Source organism: Choloepus didactylus, chromosome 17 (genome assembly GCF_015220235.1).
Source record: "Choloepus didactylus isolate mChoDid1 chromosome 17, mChoDid1.pri, whole genome shotgun sequence".
Classification (NCBI taxonomy): Eukaryota; Metazoa; Chordata; class Mammalia; order Pilosa; family Megalonychidae; genus Choloepus; species Choloepus didactylus.
Genome location: NC_051323.1, coordinates 36,810,522 through 36,828,629, shown reverse-complemented (window position 1 = coordinate 36,828,629; position 18,108 = coordinate 36,810,522). Strand labels below are relative to the sequence as shown.

Genomic DNA, 18,108 nt, shown 5'->3' with positions numbered 1-18,108 from the left:
AAAAAAAATTGAATATATTCGAAGCACATTCTCTGACCACAGTGGAATACAAATAGAAGTCAACAATTTTTGAATTGTAACTCCACTGTTTACTTCCTACATGATATAAAATACACAAACTCTAATGACAAATCAGTGGTTTTGAACTCAATGTAAAATATGTAATTTTTGACAAGAACTACATAAAGGTGGGGGAATGGAGGAATATAGGAACATAGTTTATGTGTCCTATTGAAGTTAAGTTGGTATCAAAGAAAAACAAGATTTTTATGGATTTAAGAGGTTAATTTTAAGCCCCACAGTAAACACAAAGAAATTATCAGAGAATATGACCATAGAGATGAAAAGTAGAGTATGGGTTAAGAGAAATGGAGGAAGGGGCAATGGGGAGTTAAGAAATGAGTGTAGGGTTGCTGTTTGAGGTGAAGGGAAATTTCTAGTAATGGATGGTGGGAAGGAGATAGCATTACAACATCCTGAATGTGATTAATCCCACTAATGGAATGCTAGGGAGGGGGTGGAATGGGAAGATTTAGGCTGTATATATGTTTCCACAATTGAGAAAAAAAAAAAAAGACAGTCTAAATAGGTTACAATTGAATGCCAAGGATGACCCTGGATGGGATCTGAGGATGGAGGAGAGGAGGCTCAAAGGGACACAGTTGAGACATAAGGGAAAGAAAAAAAAAAAAGGGAAATATAGAATGTAAGCTTTGTATCAATGTTGAATCTCTTGTACCACTTAGCTGCAGTTAATGGGATTGCATAAAAGAATGTTCTTGTTCATGGGAATTGTATATGTGAATTATAGTGTTTGTTCAAGGATGTGTGCAACTAGCTCTCATATGTTCAGAAGACAGAGCAATAGATGATGGGTGATAGATAGGGAGGGAGGGATGGAGGGAAAGAAATAGCAGTGTGACAGGATGTTAAAGTTGGTGGATTGGGATATCGGGGGGAGGTCAGGGTATGCTGGAGTTCTGTGTATGGGGTTTGTATTGTTTTTGCAACTGTTCCTACAACTTTGAATTTATTTCAAAATAAAATAAAAAAAAAACAAATAAACAAAAGGAGTGTTTTCTTCAAAAAAAAAAAAACTAAATGACAAATAGGGTGGGATGGGGGGGATGATTTGGGTGTTCTTTTTTTACTTTTTTTTTTTCCTTATTCTGATTCTTTCTGATGTAAGAAAAATGTTCAGAAATAGATTGTGGTGATGAATGCATAACTATATGATTGTACCGTGAACAGTTGATTGTATACCATGGATGATGGTATGGTATGTGAATGTATCTCAATAAAACTGAATTAAAAAAAAAGAAGCAATTGGCTAGTTCAAGTAGCTATAAGTTGAACCATTTGAAGTTGCCAATATTTGACAATTTGGGGTCTACAAAAAGAGCAATTTCATATGGTTCAATCTACTAGTTAACCATTGAGGTAATTTAAGGCTACAATTATGATTTGTGTTCTTAAATTTCTAAATTTTGTGTTAAATTCCTAGATTTTTTAAATTAAAAATATTCTTGTTGGGTCAATAGAGGTAATTTTCAGATAATTTCTGAGTCTTTTAAGAACTATCATAAACATAATTTGTACTCTGAAAGGCAATATACTAGGAAACCTATTATTTACTAAACAAATATTTACTGTGCTGGGAATTTATATATATTAAACCACTGCATTTAACATTAAGAATATGAGATACCATTATTTCCCTATTACAAAGGAGGAAACAGGCTTTGAGAAGTTAATTCTTATGGAATTATACAGATAGTATAAGCAGAATAGTTTGTCTGACCCCGAAAAGCCAAGTCATCACCAATCTATAGTGCTGTCCATATCCAAAATACTATATATGTATGTGTAAGTATTGTGTGTATACATACATACATGATATATATATACATGTGTGTATACACAAACACTCACATAGATACATACAGAGAAATGGTAAGAGAAGAAACACAAGGAATAGCAGAATATGACTCCATACTGAAGAAGTCAAACAATAAAAAAAAAAAACCATGAAAGCATTTCCTTAGGGATGTAGAAGTTTACTATTTGGGTCACTGAAACTGGCCTTTACTAAGGCAAAGCTTATTTATTTACCACCACCCAGCATCCAACACTTCTGCCCTATTGAGCTTTTTAACTTATATCCGTTTCTCTCTCTATTTCATGTAATCAGGTATTCAAACATCCTTCTGCATGAATTTATTAACTAACCAATTTTTACTAAGTTATGTGCAAGATATTCTCTCTAATTACGGTCTCTAATTAGAAGGGGCACAAATCCAAATACTGTGATGAGCAGCCCCCTCTGCTTACTACACTTCAGAAACCACTTTCTTATTCCTTGGCTTATATGTATTATTAATCATTCTTTTATCTCATTATGTCCTCTTTTAATAAGATTATAAGGGCCCATTTTTCTGTTTAACTCACTAGAATCTAGAACTTCAACAGTTCTCAAAGTACAGCTGGGGTTTACAAAGTCAACCCCATAAAACATAAAAATACTAAGATGCTATTTTTCTCACTCTCATTTTCCCACAAATATACAGTGGAGTTTTCCAGAGGCCCCATGACATGTAATATTACAACAACTGAATACTGAAGTGAGAATCTATCTGTTTTCTATTAAGCCAAACATTAGAGAGATTTCAAAAATGTAAAACAATGTCACTTTTTCCACTGAATTGTTTTGTTTTGAAAATACGGTTATTTCTCATTAAAAAATTTATTTATGATAACATGTTTACTACTGTTATTTTATGAATAAATATTTGTAAATTTCATTTTACTTTCTAATATGATAAATATCAATAGATACAATCCACATAAACAAAAGCTTTTTAGTCTTAAGGGTATAAAGAAGACCTGAGACCAAAAAGTTGGAGAGCCTCTGTGCCAGTTTGGATGTATCATGTCCCCCACAACTCCATGTTCTCTGATGTAATCTTGTGTGGGCAAACATATCAGTGTATATTAAGTTGGAATCTTTGGATTAGGTTGTTTTCATGGAGATGTGACCCACCCAACTGTAGGTGATAACTCTGATTAGATAATTTCCATGGAGGTGTGGCCCTGCCCATTCAGCATGGGCCTTGATTAGTTTACTAGAGCCTTGTATAAGCTCAGACAGGAGCTCACTGCTGTAGCTGTGACAGACATTTTGAAGACGGCTGTTGGAAGCTGATGCAGACAATGTGGAGAATACCATTTTGAAACGCAACCTGAGAGCAAGCAGACACTAGCCAAGTGCCTTCCAAGCTAAGAGAGGTTTTCTGGATGCCAATGACCATCCTTCAGTGAAGGTACGCAATGGTTGACACCTTACATTGGACATTTTATGGCCTTCAGACTGTAACTTCGTAACCAAATAAACCCCCTTTATAAAAGCCAATCCATTTCTGGTATTATGCTTAATGGCAGCATTAGCAAACTGGAACAGATTTTGGTACCACCAAAGAAGTGGGGTGCTGCTGAGTTTGCAAATACCAAATATGTTGGAACAGCTTTTTAAATGGATATGGGGAAGATTCTGGAAGAACTGTGAGGAGCTTGATAGAAAAGGCCTAGATGGCTTTGAAGAGACTGTTGGTAGAAATATGGACTCTAAAGATACTTCTCATGAGGCCTTGAGCAGAAATGATGAATGTGTTGTTGCAAACTGGAAGAAAGGTGATCCGTGTTTTAAAGTGGCAGAGAATTTGGCAAAATTGTGTCCTGGTATTGGATGGTAGGCAGAATTTGAAAGCAATGAGCTGGAATACTTAGCTGAGGAGATTTTGAAATTAAATATCGAAAGTGCGGCCTTACTTCTCCTTGAAGCTTATGGTAAAATGCAAGAGGACAGAGATAAACTGAGACTTGAACTCTTGGGTACAACGAAACCAGAAACTGATGGTTTGGAAGTTTCTGGGCTTCCAGAAAGTGAAACCCCAGAGGCTACAGCCCCATGTGAGGATTTAACCAAACATGGAACCCAACCGCCATTTTAGTATAAGCAAGGATTGGAGATGGAGTAATCCACAAAGGATTTGTGGAGAGTCCTATTATCTGATGGCTTTGACCCCTGTAAACTTCATTCCAAGCCTACAGAATTTTTGTGAAATCTGTATAAATGGAACCATTGCTGGTCTGGACTGGAGGAAATGAGGATGGGACAAATGAAAGGAAAAATTTATTCAAAGACAGAGCCATGGAGATTTCTAATCTAGAAAAACCCAATTTCTGGAAAGATACTTAGTACATTTACTTGCTTAATGGTATAGGGGAGGATGAACAAGCAAAGCCATTTTAGGCTTTATTAGGGGAGAAGTTATTATGGGGCAAAAAAAAAAAAAGTAAAGAAAACAAAAAGAATCTTTACTTTAAAATAGATGCTCATTAGTCAGATTTACACTTTTGGCACAAAAGACTTTTTTAGGATTTTTTTGTTGTGTTTCTTTGTTTTTGTTTTTGTTTAGTTTTGGTTTTGATTTTTAACTTATAAATGTAAGGGTGATAGGAGAGAGAATCTAAGACAGCAGCTAGGTGAGACAGGGCAAAAAAACACCTCTGTGAAAAATACTAGATAAAAGCCAGAAAGTGACCCAGAACACCAGTTCCAGCGATGCACCAGCTGGACAAGGTCTGCTAAATCCATAGGGACTGTGCATTTGGTGAAACCAGGAGTCTGCATTCTGAAACGAGTGAGTAAGCCAGCAGAAAGCCCGGCGGCCGCGCTGAGGTGAGGGGAAACCAGGGGTTGGCGTTCGGAGACAGACTAGTTCTTTTTAAAGAAAAAAAAAAAAAAAAAACAACCCAGGAGCGGCTGCAGATACGGCAGTGAGAACCATGCAGTGAAGCACTGCAGGAGCAGGCTGTAGCCAATGCTTCGGTATCTGGCATGGAGGATAGCCCTCCCCACACCCACTCCTGATTGTCTTGGGGCCAGGGGGATAGAGGGGAGCCAAAAGGAGAAAGAAATCGCGCACCTTGCAAACATCTCCCCAGCGGGCTGGAGACACTCCTGCCCGGGGAAGGAGCCGTAGCCCAGAGCCACACCAAGAGTGTTTCCCACAGGGCCATGCACATGCCACAATATTGGCCGTGGACAGTGGCCTTTACTGCACCCACAGCTAATTGTCCTGGAGCTGGGAAGGTGGAGCTGTGCGAAAAGGGGGAAATTAACACGCCCCATTCAACCATCTTTAAAGCAGGCTGGGAATGCCCCTGAACAGCCCAGAGGCCCAGGGCTTCCCTGGAGGCCGGCATGCATTTGTGATGTGGCACAGCCTTCCCTCAGCGGAGGTCCTGGAAGAGCACAGCTGGGAAGGGGGACCCACTTGGAAATCCCAGGGACCCTACACCAATACCAAGGACTTGTTGGTCAGCAGCAGAGACAATCTGTGGCAACACTGAAATGAAGGCTTAGACTCTTGTAATAGCCTTAAATCTCCAGGAACACCTGGGAGGTTTGATTATTAAAGCTGCCCTGCCTCCCTAACCACCCAGACACATGCCCCACATTCAGGGCGGACAGCACCAACAACACACCCAAACTTAGTGCACCAATTGAACCCCACAAGAATCAGATACCCACACACCACAAAGACAAAGTTGAGGAGAACTGACTTGAGGGGAATAGGTGACTCGCGGATGCCATCTGCTGGCTAGAGAAAGTATACACCACAAAGCTATAGATCTGAACAATTAGATAGCAGTATTATATCCAGAAAGAACCCTATCAAGTAAAGCAGATGCCTAGAGGCCAAAAACAACAGAAAATCTTAAAGCATATGATAAAACCAGATGATATGGAGAACCCAAACCCAAACAGACAAATCAAAATATCAGAAGAGACACAGTACTTTGCACAATTAATCAAAGACCGAAAATCAAACAATGAGAGCATGGCACAGGACATAAAGGACATGAAGAAGAGCATGGCACAGGATATAAAGGACATAAAGAAGACTCTAGAAGAGCATAAAGAAGGAATTGCAAGAGTAAATAAAAAAAAAGAAGACCTTATGGAAATAAAAGAAAATGTTGGCCAAATTAAAAAGACTCTGGATACTCATAATACAGGATTAGAGGAAGCTGAACAATGACTCAGTGTCCTCGATGACCACAGAATGGAAAATGAAAGAACAAAAGAATGGGGGAAAAAATTGAAAAAATTGAAATGGATCTCAGGGGTACGATAGATAAAATAAAACGTCCAAATTTAAGACTCATTGGTGTCCCAGAAGGGGAAGAGAAGGGTATAGGTCTAGAAAGAGTATTCAAAGAAATTGTTGGGGAAAACTTCCCAAACATTCTACATAATATAAATACACAAATCATAAATGCTCAGCGAACTCCAAATAGAATAAATCCAAATAAACCCACTCCAAGACATATTCTGGTCAGACTGTCAAATACTGAAGAGAAGGAGCAAGTTCTGAAAGCAGCAAGAGAAAAACAATTCACCACATACAAAGGAAACAACATAAGACTATGTAGTGACTACTCAGTGGCCACCATAGAGGTGAGAAGGCAGTGACATGACATATTTAAAATTCTGAGAGAGAAAAATTTCCAACCAAGAACACTTTATCCAGCAAAACTCTCCTTTAAATTTGAGGGAGAGCTTAAATTTTTCACAGACAAACAAATGCTGAGAGATTTTGCTAATAAAAGACCTGCCCTACTTCAGATACTGAAGGGAACCCTACCAACAGAGAAACAAAGAAAAGAAAGAGAGATATCGAAAAATTTAACAGACATATATAGAACATTACATCCCAAATCACCAGGACACATATTTTTCTCTAGTGATCACGGATCTTTCTCCAGAATAGACCATATGCTGGGACATAAAACAAGCATCAAGAAATTAAAAAAAAAAATTGAATATATTCAAAGCACATTCTCTGACCACAATGGAATACAAATAGAAGTCAATAATTTTTGATTTGTAACTCCACTATTTACTTCCTACAGGATATAAAATACATAAACTCTAACGACAAATCAGTGATTTTGGACTCAATGTAAAATATGTAATTTTTGACAAGAACTACATAAAGGTGGAGGAATGGAGGAGTACAGGAACATAGTTTATGTGTCCTGTTGAAGTTAAGTTGGTATCAAAGAAAAACAAGATTGTTATAGATTTAAGAGGTTAAATTTAAGCCCCACAGTAAACACAAAGAGATTATCAGAGAATATGACCATAGAGATGAAAAGTAGAGTATGGGTTACAAGAAGTGGGGGAAAGGGCAATGGGAGTTAAGAAATGAGTGTAGGGTTGCTGTTTGGGGTGAAGGGAAATTTCTAGTAATAGATGGTGGAAAGGTGATAGAATTACAACATTCTAAATGTGATTAATCCCACTAATGGAATGCTAGGGAGGGGCTGGAATGGGAAGATTTAGGCTGTATATATGTTTCCACAATTGAGAGGGAAAAAAAAAAGGAAAAGACATTCTAAATAGGCAATGACAATTAAATGCCAAGGATGATCCTGGATGGGATCTGAGGATGGAGGAGAGGAGGCTCAAAGGGACACAGTGGGGACAACAAGAAAAAAAAAAAGGAAATATAGAAGATAAGCTTTGTATCAATGTTGAATTTCTTGAACTTCTTAGCTGCATTTAATGGGGTTGCATAAAAGAATGTTCTTGTTCTTGGGAATTGTATATGTGAATTATATTGTTTGTTCAAGGATGTGTGCAGCTTGCTCTCATATGTTCAGAAGACAGAGCAATAGATGATGGATGATAGGGAGGGAGGGAGGGAGGGAAAGAAAGAAATGGTGATGTGACAGGATATTAAAGTTGGTGGATCGGAGTATCGGGGGAGAGGGGTCAGGGTATGCTGAAGTTCTGTGTATGGGTTTTGTATTGTTTTTGCAACTGTTCCTGTAAGTTTGAATTTATTTCATAATAAAATTAAAAAATATATATAAAAGTGATAGTTTAAATCTGAAATAGAACATTTCTTTCTGAAATCAGGAAGTATTAATGAACCAAATCCGTGCCCCAATGCCAAAGATGATAACTTAGAAAGCTGTTGCTGTTTCTCACTAAAAAGTAAATAAAGCAAAGGGATTTTCTAAAAATGCCTTTATCTTTTAAGTTTAATTTTTCCCATTTGTTATCATTTTCCTTTTATGACTTGTACTAAATATATTCTGAGGATAAATATAAAGGTTTTTACTATACAGGGGAATTATTACTCTTTAAATTATTATAATGTATATTTACTTATTTTTGAGTGTAATGCACTATTAGAGGAACATAAGATGACAATAAGTCAATCATGTTTCTCCGCACTTGTGAAAGGCAAATTTTGCAAGCAAAAAAGAAACTTCACATTTCATTTGATAAAAATTCCATGAGTACTTAAATCTATGTTCCAGCCTAAACTTTTGTAAACTACAATAATTCTTGATTGTGGAAAAAATAACACAACACAGAAACACAGTCTATCTAATTAGATAAGAATAATGAAAAATCTGTAAATCACTCAACAAATATCAAATAATCCCTCTATGCCAAATTCTGTCCCATCACCATGTGACTATAGGCAAATTACCTTTCTGTGCTTTATCCTTTCTATGGAAACATAGTTTGCTTCATCTATAAAACAGGGATAACAGCAAAACCTACTTCATAGAGTTACCATAAAGAGTAAGTGAGATAATACATGTAAAAAGCCTATTAGCTATTATTACACTAGTAATGTCAATCATGCAGTTACTCTAATGAATGAAGAAATCAGTAACTTTAAAAAATACATAGATTCTAAGTGTAAGTCAATTTATACTTTGAAAATGATCAGATTCAACTGCTATAAAAGACCCCTTTTCCCGGAAAAATGTGACTTAAAATTGCTATGGTTGGTTCCATAGCTTTGCAGCTTCTTAGAATTGGGATACATAGCCTGCAAATCGGGATTGACGTGTTTCTGGAAGATGGAGAGATGTCAGTACATTAAAATTACTGCCCAAGAAGATGCATTAATAAGGTATCAGCTCATTCAACCAAAGTCAACCTAAGGTACACAGTTCTCTCAGATCACTTCTTAATTGCAACCCAGGTGTTTCAAAATTTTGAAATTAACATTATTTCACTAATTTTTCATTTCTAATGCTTATAATCAGTTCAGAACATTATTCAACATGTCAAGTAAGTACAGCTTTTTAAAAGAAAAAATCTTCAAGTAGCATAGTCCAAGATAACCATTAAATTTATATCTAAAATGGTATATTACCAGAATTATCCAGCACTCAGTTATTAAATGTTTATACACTGAAGAAGTACATAATAGATCTGAATATCCATCATGAAAGTCGACCAGCTCCAGCTTAACTATTTTCATTAAAAATTACAAAAGAAATATCCTACTTACCAGCATATGTAAAATGTATTTTATAACTTATGTTCAAAATATTGCCTGCAATCATAGGTGATCTTACAATTAATTTGAATGTATAGGAATAAGCAGACATACCAGAAGTAAAGTCCTTGAATTGTTGTACATATTCCACGGCCCCATAAATTTGACCCTGTTTACACATGCAAAGAAGAACTTTCTGGTGCAGGCCACATGCACTGTAGATCATTTGAGCTAAAGCCAGGCACTTGGATCTGTTATAAGTATCCTGCTCCCCAAAATCACAAATCACATCCCCAACTTCCTCGGAAAACGTCAGCCTAGACAAAGCATTGATAAGGCACACGTTATAAAGCTTTTGATGAGTGGGTGAAACTCTGAAATACTTGAAAATTTAACACGGTGGAACTGGACTCTCGATGACCTGTAAGAATTGCAAGTGAATAAGCAATTGGTGATTTAGGAGTAATTGTCATATCTAAGATTTAACAACAAGAACAAAAACAATCAGAGCATGTGTTCCTTTAGGGGAAGATATTTGGCAAAGCTGAACTCGTTTTTAAAAAGTCCACAAAGAAGGTTAAAACATTCCTGAAAAGATTGATGGGATTTGAAATTACAAGGTAAACAAAAATTCTCTTATAATTGGGGGTCTCAGTGTTCTCTGCAGTTGTCTAGATTCTTAACCCCATAGAATGTAAGCACTTATTAAATGTTAAAGAAAATGACAAAAAAAAAAATCAGCTCATAATTAGTGATAAATCTTGGAAGCATTTGTACTAACAGGAAAACAAAGAAAGTGTGACATCACTGTTACTTTAAAATTTTGCTAGGGATTTATAAGAAACAACAGAAAATAAAACACATAACTAGCTTTTAGGAGAGACTTAAGATGTGGTTCTTTTAAGATGGTTTAATTGAATAGATTTCACGTGTCATCATATTTTAACGTGCAATCTTTATACATAATTTATGTGGACCATCTGAACTATGACAGTAACTTCACATAGAAACTATCAACACAAGCAATGAACATTGGGTGTGATTAAAGATATAACTTTGAATTACTGATTATATGGAAAGTGTGCTTTAGTTATATTTTTAATTAATAATACAGAATAACAGCAATCACATAATATTGGTGTCTGTATACATGTAACAAATTCCAATAACATTAAAATGAAATCCTAAAGCTTCTACAAAATGTCTCTTTATTGAAAATTCATACAAAAGAAAATAAAGCCCTCTGTGTTTGTTGGAGTAGACAGCAGAGAGGAGGGTCTAAAATAAGAAGGCAGCTACTGGGTACAAATTATTAAGTAAGCAATTCTTGGCAAAATATAGGCTTTGGTAGCTTCAGCCACAACTTTTCCTGAGGTTGAACAAGTAATTATTTTATTCTATGTACTGAATACAATACCAGTATTTTAGTATTTCCTTTTCCTAGTAGCACCAATATTTTATTTTTTTAAAGTGGTCACCATCATCAGCTATAGTCTGTCCTAAGATGCTGTTTCACCTGAGAGAGGGCCCAGGTCCAAGAACGAGGTTGCTCAGTCCTAGCTTGTCATTTTCCAAAAGGATGATAGGAAAGAAGATTCTGATATATAAGAAAAACTATCCTAATGGAGAAAGAGGGTCAAGCCCCCCCACCCCTCCAAATGGAACTGCTGCTGGAGTTAAAAAGGGAAAAGAAAAGCAGAGGAATTTCAGTCCTTGGGGAAAGAGAGGTAGTCAAACAGCCTGGAAAGCACTGGAAATGGGCCTGGGAACCTCCTTCCCTGTTTTCTTTACCCAATCACCACATATACCCTTTTTTTGTTTCCCTAAAGTCTCTTTTTGGCTTTCCTCCCTGCCACTTCCAACTTTAACAGGATTCTTTCAGGGACTTCTAAAAGTGGATCTGAGACTAGACTGGCTCTGGAGAATGCAAATGACTAATAAATAAAGAAAATGTACTTAACTCCACTAGTAAAGTAGGGCATATTTGATTATAAATCAGATTTTAGATTTTCTTTAATTCCGAAATAAAGGTAATACACAATCACTAAATCCAAGCATGGTATTTGCTTACTGCTACTTATAGAATACCTGTGCAAAGTTAACATTTCAGAGAATGCTGTTTCTCTCCAAGGAGCAATGTCTGCAATTTATAGAACTAATGCTTGTGAAGTATCATTTCTTTAAAAATTTTTTTAATTGAAGTTGTAGGTTTATGGAAAAATCATGTAAAAAATACAGCATTCCCATATACTGCCCACCCCCTCCCTCCATGGTTAATATCTTGCATTAGTGTGGTACCTTTGTTACAACTGATGGAAGAATACTAACCTTGTATATTAACATAGTCCATATTTACATTAGGGTGCATTTTTTCCCCATATACCACCCTATTATTAACACCTTGCATTAATGTGGGTACAGTCCTATGTTTTAAGCTTAATTTTTATTCTAGTAACATATATATGACCCAAAATTTTGTATTATGACCACATTCATATTTATAATTCAGTGCTGTTAACTACACTCACAATTTTGTGCTACCATAACTACCATCCATTTCCAAGCCTTTACAATCAAGCTAAATAGAAATTCTGTACAAATTATACATTAACTACATATTTGCTACCCCATCCCAGCCCCTGAGTAACCCATATTCTAGATTCTAACTCTATGAGTTTGCTTATTTAACTATTTCATATAAGTGATATCATATAGTAAGTGTCCTTTCGTGTCTGGCTTATTTCACTCAGCATAATGTCTTCAAGGTTAATCCATGTTGTCACATGTATCAGTTTTATGACTGAATAATATTCCATTATTTATATACCACATTTTGTTTATCCATTCGTCAGGTGATGGACACTTGGGATGTTTCCATCTTTTGGCAATTGTGAATAATGCTGCTATGAACATCAGTAAGCAAATATTGGTTTGAATTTCCGATTTCAATTCCTTGTGGGTATATACCTAGTAGAGAGATTGCTGGGTCATACAGTACTTCTATACTTAGCTTTCTGAGGAAGTGCCAAACTGTCATCCACAGTGGCTGCACAATTTTACATTCCCACCAGCAGTGAATGAGAGTTTCTATTTCTCCACAACCTCTCCAACACTTCTAATTTTCTGTAGTTTTTTTTTCAATAGTATACGTCCTAGTGGGTGAGAAATGGTATCTCATTCTGGTTTTGATTTGTATTTCCCTAATGACTAATGACATTGAGCATCTTTTCATGTGCTCTTTGGCAATTCGTATATCTTCTTTGGAGAAATGCCTATTCAAGTATTTTACCCATTTTAAAAATTGGGTTATCTTTTTATTGTTGATGTGTAGGAGTTCTTTACATATTCTGGATATTAAACACTTATTGGATATGCAGTTTTCAAATATTTTCTCCCCTTGAGTAGGTTTTCTTTACACTTTTGTGATAAAGTCCTTTGATGCACAAAAGTTTTTAATTTTAATGAGGTTCCATTTATCTATTTTGTTGTTGTTGCTCACGCTTTTGGCATAAAGTCTAAGAAAACATTGCCTAACACAAGATCCTGAAGATGCTTCCCTACATTTTCTTCTAGGAGTTTATGGTTCTGGTTCTTATATTTAGGTCTTTGATCCATTTCGAGAAAATTTTTGTTTATGGTCTGTTTCTAGGAATCTGTCCGGTTCATCTAGGTTGCCTATTGGCACACCACTATTCATAGCATCCTCTTATGAACCTTTTTATTTCTGTGGGATCAGCAGTAACATTCCCCCTCTCATTTCTGATTTTATTTATGTCTTCTCTTTCTTCTTTGTCAGTCTAGCTAAGGGCTTGCCAATTTTATTGATCTTTTCAAAGAACAAACTTTTGGGTTTCCTAATGCTCTTGTTTTTTTTATTCTCAATTTCATTTATTTCTGCTCAAATACTTGTTATTTCTTCCTTCTGCTGGCTTTGGGCTTAGTCTACTATTCTTTTCTAATTCCTCCAGGTGTAAAGTTAGGTATTTGATTTTAGCTCTTTGTCTTTTTTTAATGTAAGCATTAAAGGCTATAAATTTCCCTCTGAGCACTGCCTTCACTGCATCCCAAAAGTTCTGAAATGTTGTATTCTCATTTTCATTCACCTCAAAATATTTACTGATTTTCCTTGTAGTTTCTTCGATTCAATGATTGTTAAGAGTGTGTATTTTAACTTCCATATATTTGTGGATTATCCAGTTCTCTGCCAGTTATTGATTTCCAACTTCATTCCACCATGATCAGAGAAGATGCTTTATATAATTTTAATCTTTTAAAATTTATTGAGATTTGTTTTGTGCCCCAACATATGGTTTATCCTAAGAACAGTCCATGTACACTTGAGAAGAATGTATATCCTGCTATTTTGGGTGCAATGTTCTACATATGTCTGTTAGATCTAGCTCATTTTTCATATTATTCAAGTTCTCTGTTTCCTTTTGATCTTCTGTTCAGATGTTCTATCTATTGATGAAAGTGGTGAATTGAAGTCTGTAATCATCATTGTAGAGATGTCTATTTCTACCTTCAGTTTTGCCAGTGTTTGTTTAATGTATTTTAGTGCACAGTGGTTAGGTGCATAAATATCAATGATAATTCTTTCTTCTTCATGGATTGCCCCTTTTATTAGCATATAGTGTCCTTCTTTGTCTCTTATAGCAACTTTTGACTTAAAGTCTCTTTTGTCTGATATTAACATAACTACCCCAGCTCTTTTTTGGTTACTATTTGCATGTAATATTTTTTTCTATCCTCTCACTTTCAAGCTATTTGTGTCTTTGGGTCTAAGGTGAGTCTCTTGTAAACAACATACAGTTGTATCATACTTTTTTATCCATTATGCAAATCTGTGTTTTTTGATTAGGAAGTTTAATCTATTAACATTCAGTGTTAATCACTGTAAAGGCAATACTTACTTCAGTCATTTTCTCTTTTGTTTTTCATATGTCATAACTTGTTTGTCTCTCTTTTCCTTTATTACACCTCCTTTTCCATATAGTTGCTCTTTTGTGATGTATCTGATTGATCCCCTTCTCATTTTTGTTTCTGTATATTTTAAAAATACTGTCTTTGTGGATACCCTGGGGTTTATATTATACAACCTACATCTATAACCTACTAATTTGAAAAGATACCAAGCTAGCATCAATACCATACATGTTCTCTGTTCCCATATCCATCTGTTCCCCTTTTTTATGTTGTCTTTGTCCCACAACACCACTTCATATTTTGTGTGTCCATTACCAAAAAAATGCCCTTTTCTTGTTAAATTGTATTCTGACTCTTATAGGACGTAAGGAGTAGCTGTGTATGTTGAGGATACAGTACTATGGGATTTTGTACATACCCTTTTAGTTAACCATACTGAAGATCTTCATTTCTTCACAGTACTCCAGGCCACTCTCTTCTGTCTTCTCCTTTCACCTACAGAATTCCCTCTAGTAATTCTGGGATGGCAAGTATTTTGTTGAGAAACTCTCTCAGTTTCTGTTTATCTGTGAATATTTTAAACTCTCCCCCATTTTTTGATGGACAATTTTGCCACATAAAGAATTTTGGTCCTGAATGCCTCTTTGTTGCTCAGATGTGACCCTCTCTTTCTAGCTAAGCCAACTTGGCAGGTGAAATCACTGGCCTCCCCACTACGTGGGATCTGACACCCAGGGGGAGTATATCTCCCTGGCAACATGGAATATGACTCCTGGGGAGGAATCTAGACCTGGCATTGTGGGATGGAGAACATCTTGACCAAAAAGGGGATGTGAAAGGAAATGAAATAAGTTTCAGTGGCAGAGAGATTCCAAAGGGAGCCAAGAGGCCACTCTGGTGGGCACTCTTATGCACAATATCGACAACTCTTTTTAGGTTTTAATGAATTGGAATAGCTAGTAGTAAATACCTGAAACTATCAAACTACAACCCAAAACCCTTGAATCTTGAAAACGACTGTATAACAACGTAGCTTATGAGGGGTGACAATGTGATTGGGAAAGCCATGTGGATCACACTCCTCTTTGTCCAGTGTATGGATGGATGAGTAGAAAAATGGGGCAAAAACAAAACAAAAAAAAAAACAAAAAAAAAACCACACAAAATAACAAAAAAACTAAATGAATAATGGGGGGGAGCAGTTTGGGTGTTCTGTTTTTACTCTTTTTTTTTTTATTCTTGCTTTCATTTTTTCTGGTACAAAGAAAATGTTAAAAAAAAAAGATCAGGATGATGAATGAACATCTATATCATGGTAATATGATCAATGCATTATATACTTTTGCTGATTGTATGGTATTGACTAAATCTTACTAAAAAAAATAAAAAAAAAAAGAATTTTGGACTGGCAGTTTTTCTTTTTCAGTACCTTAAATAAATCATACCACTGCCTTCTCAATTCCATGGTTTCTGATGAGAAATCAGCACTTAGTCTTAGTCTTAATGAGGATCCTTTGTATGTGACAAATCCCTTTTCTCTTGCTGATTTAAGAATTCTCTCTTTATGCTGGGCATCTGACATTCTGACTTGTATGTGTCATGGAGTAGGTCCATTAGGATTTATTCTGTTTGGAGTATGTTGCACTTCTTGGGCATGTATATTTATGTCTTTCATAAAACTTGGGAAGTTTTCAACCATTATTTCCTCAAATATTCTTTCTGCCCCTTTTCCCTTCTCTTCTCCTTCTGGGACACCCATGACACAGATGTTTGTGTGCTTCATGCTGTCACTCAAATCTCCAAGACATGACTCAATTTTTCCTATTCTTTTCTCTATCTGTTTCTCTGATTGTATTGTTTCAATAGTCCTGTCTTCTGGTTTAATGATTCTTTCTTGTATGTGTTCAAATCTACTGTTGTATGTCTCTAGTGTATTTTTTTTTTAGTTTGTTCTTTTTGTTATTAGTGAGGTTTTACTAACAACTTGCAGTTTTTCTCTGGTGAATTATCTGTTCATATCTTTTGCCTAATTTATTATTGGCTATCATTCCTGCTTTCTTATTTATTTACAGAAGCTCTATTTTTTTTACCATTATAAGTTGTGCATTTATTACCACAATAATTTTTTGAAGATTTTCATTACTACACAGAAAAAAGAATAAGAATAAAAGTTAAAGTTAAAAAGAACACTCAAAACATCCCATACTCTCCATCCCTCCATATTATTCATTTACTCCTTGTTCTCATTTTTCTATTCATCTTTCGATACACTGGTTAAAGGGAGTGGGAGTCAAAAAGTTTTCACAATCACACGATCACACAGTGTAAGCTATATAATTACAAAATCATCTTTAAGAATAGAGGCTACTGGGTTGCAGTTCAACAGTTTCAGGTATTTCCTTCTAGCTATTCCAATACACTGAAAACTAAAAAGGGATATCTATGTAATGCATAAGAATAGCCTCCATAATGACCTCTCGACTCTATCTGAAACTTTATTTTTTTTCATTTCTTTCCCCCTTTTGGTCAAGAAGGCTTTCTCAATCCCATGATCCCAGAGCCAAGCTCATCCCCCAAGTTATGTCCCACGTTGCCAGGGAGATTTACACTTCTGGGAGTCATGTCCCACATAGGGGGTAGGACAGTGAGTTTACCTGCAGAGTTGGCTTAGATAGAGAGGCCACATCCGAGCAAAAAAAGAGGTTCTCTGGGGGTGACTCTTAGGCACAATTTTAAGTAGGCTTAGCTTCTCCTATGCAGTATCAAACTTCATGAGGGCAAGCCCCAAGATCAAGGGCTCGGCCTTCTAAATTGGTAGCCCCCAATGCTTGTGAGAATATCATTAATTCCCCAGGTGGGGAAATTTAATATTTCCACATTTTCCCCCCAGTCCCTCAAAGGGGATTTGCAAATACACTTTTATTCTCTGCCCAAATTACCTGGGATGCATTGGGGCTTCACATTAACCTATACAAACCAACCAGATTTCACTCCCTATTCAACATTCTGTGTAATTATGTTGTTTGAATAAACTGACCATACAAGTTATATTATATAGTGTGTTACAAAAAAATATAGATTTGGCACCTAATAAACATCTCTACCTTTGGTCTCACACAGAAGTTGAAGTTTTAAAAACACCGTCAATATTGTCATTTACCCTTTAGTCTGATTTACCTTAATCCTGACTAAGTCTATTACATTCACATCTCTAACTGAAGTCTGATCTCTTTTTTCAGACTCTTTAACATTTGCTGTATGGGGTAATGCTGACATTCATAGCTGCTGAATTCTGACTTTGAGTCTCAGTCACACAGATACCAAAGTTCCAGGGACCGACCAGGTTATACACAAAGAGCTCAGCATCTGAGAATTAGAAATAGCCATCACAAAAGGAGGGATATTGTATGTTACCACTACTGTGAACTCCGTGAAAAATGTAAAATAAGTGTCTTATAATGTAGAATTTAGGGTACCTAGAGATAGACAGAAGCTAGTGAAAGGGGAATGACAATCTAATATGTATAGATAAGATAATGAGGGTGAACTTAATGGTATGGGAATGATCAGGTGTTAACTATAATTCATTAATGGGATTATAAGTATCAGTGACATACTGAAGATGAACATGTTTGTAAATGGTTTTTTAAAGGCATGTAACCCACAGAGTAGCACCACAAACCTAAATAAGTGTAAGTATGATATACTTATAAGGTATGACACTGGTGCAGAGGGTTAACAACAGAGTGGTATGGAAAAACTACCCATTACATATTAAAGACTATATTTAATAGGAATATCTTAC

The 18,108-nt window shown here is 35.9% G+C and overlaps 1 protein-coding gene across 4 annotated transcripts in view; it reads right to left on the bottom strand.

The window, feature by feature from the left end:
- The window catches only part of CLHC1 (clathrin heavy chain linker domain containing 1), a 186,400-nt gene that overhangs the window by 88,221 nt on the left and 80,071 nt on the right, over positions 1–18,108 (bottom strand). For all 4 annotated transcript variants that reach the window (XR_005212352.1, XM_037806840.1, XM_037806838.1 and 1 more), the window contains one exon: positions 9,492–9,694. Coding sequence is in view for 3 of the 4 variants with exons in the window: in XM_037806840.1 (XP_037662768.1) it covers positions 9,492–9,694 (203 nt within the window). In the remaining variant the exon portion in view is untranslated. The remainder of the gene's footprint in view (positions 1–9,491; positions 9,695–18,108) is intronic.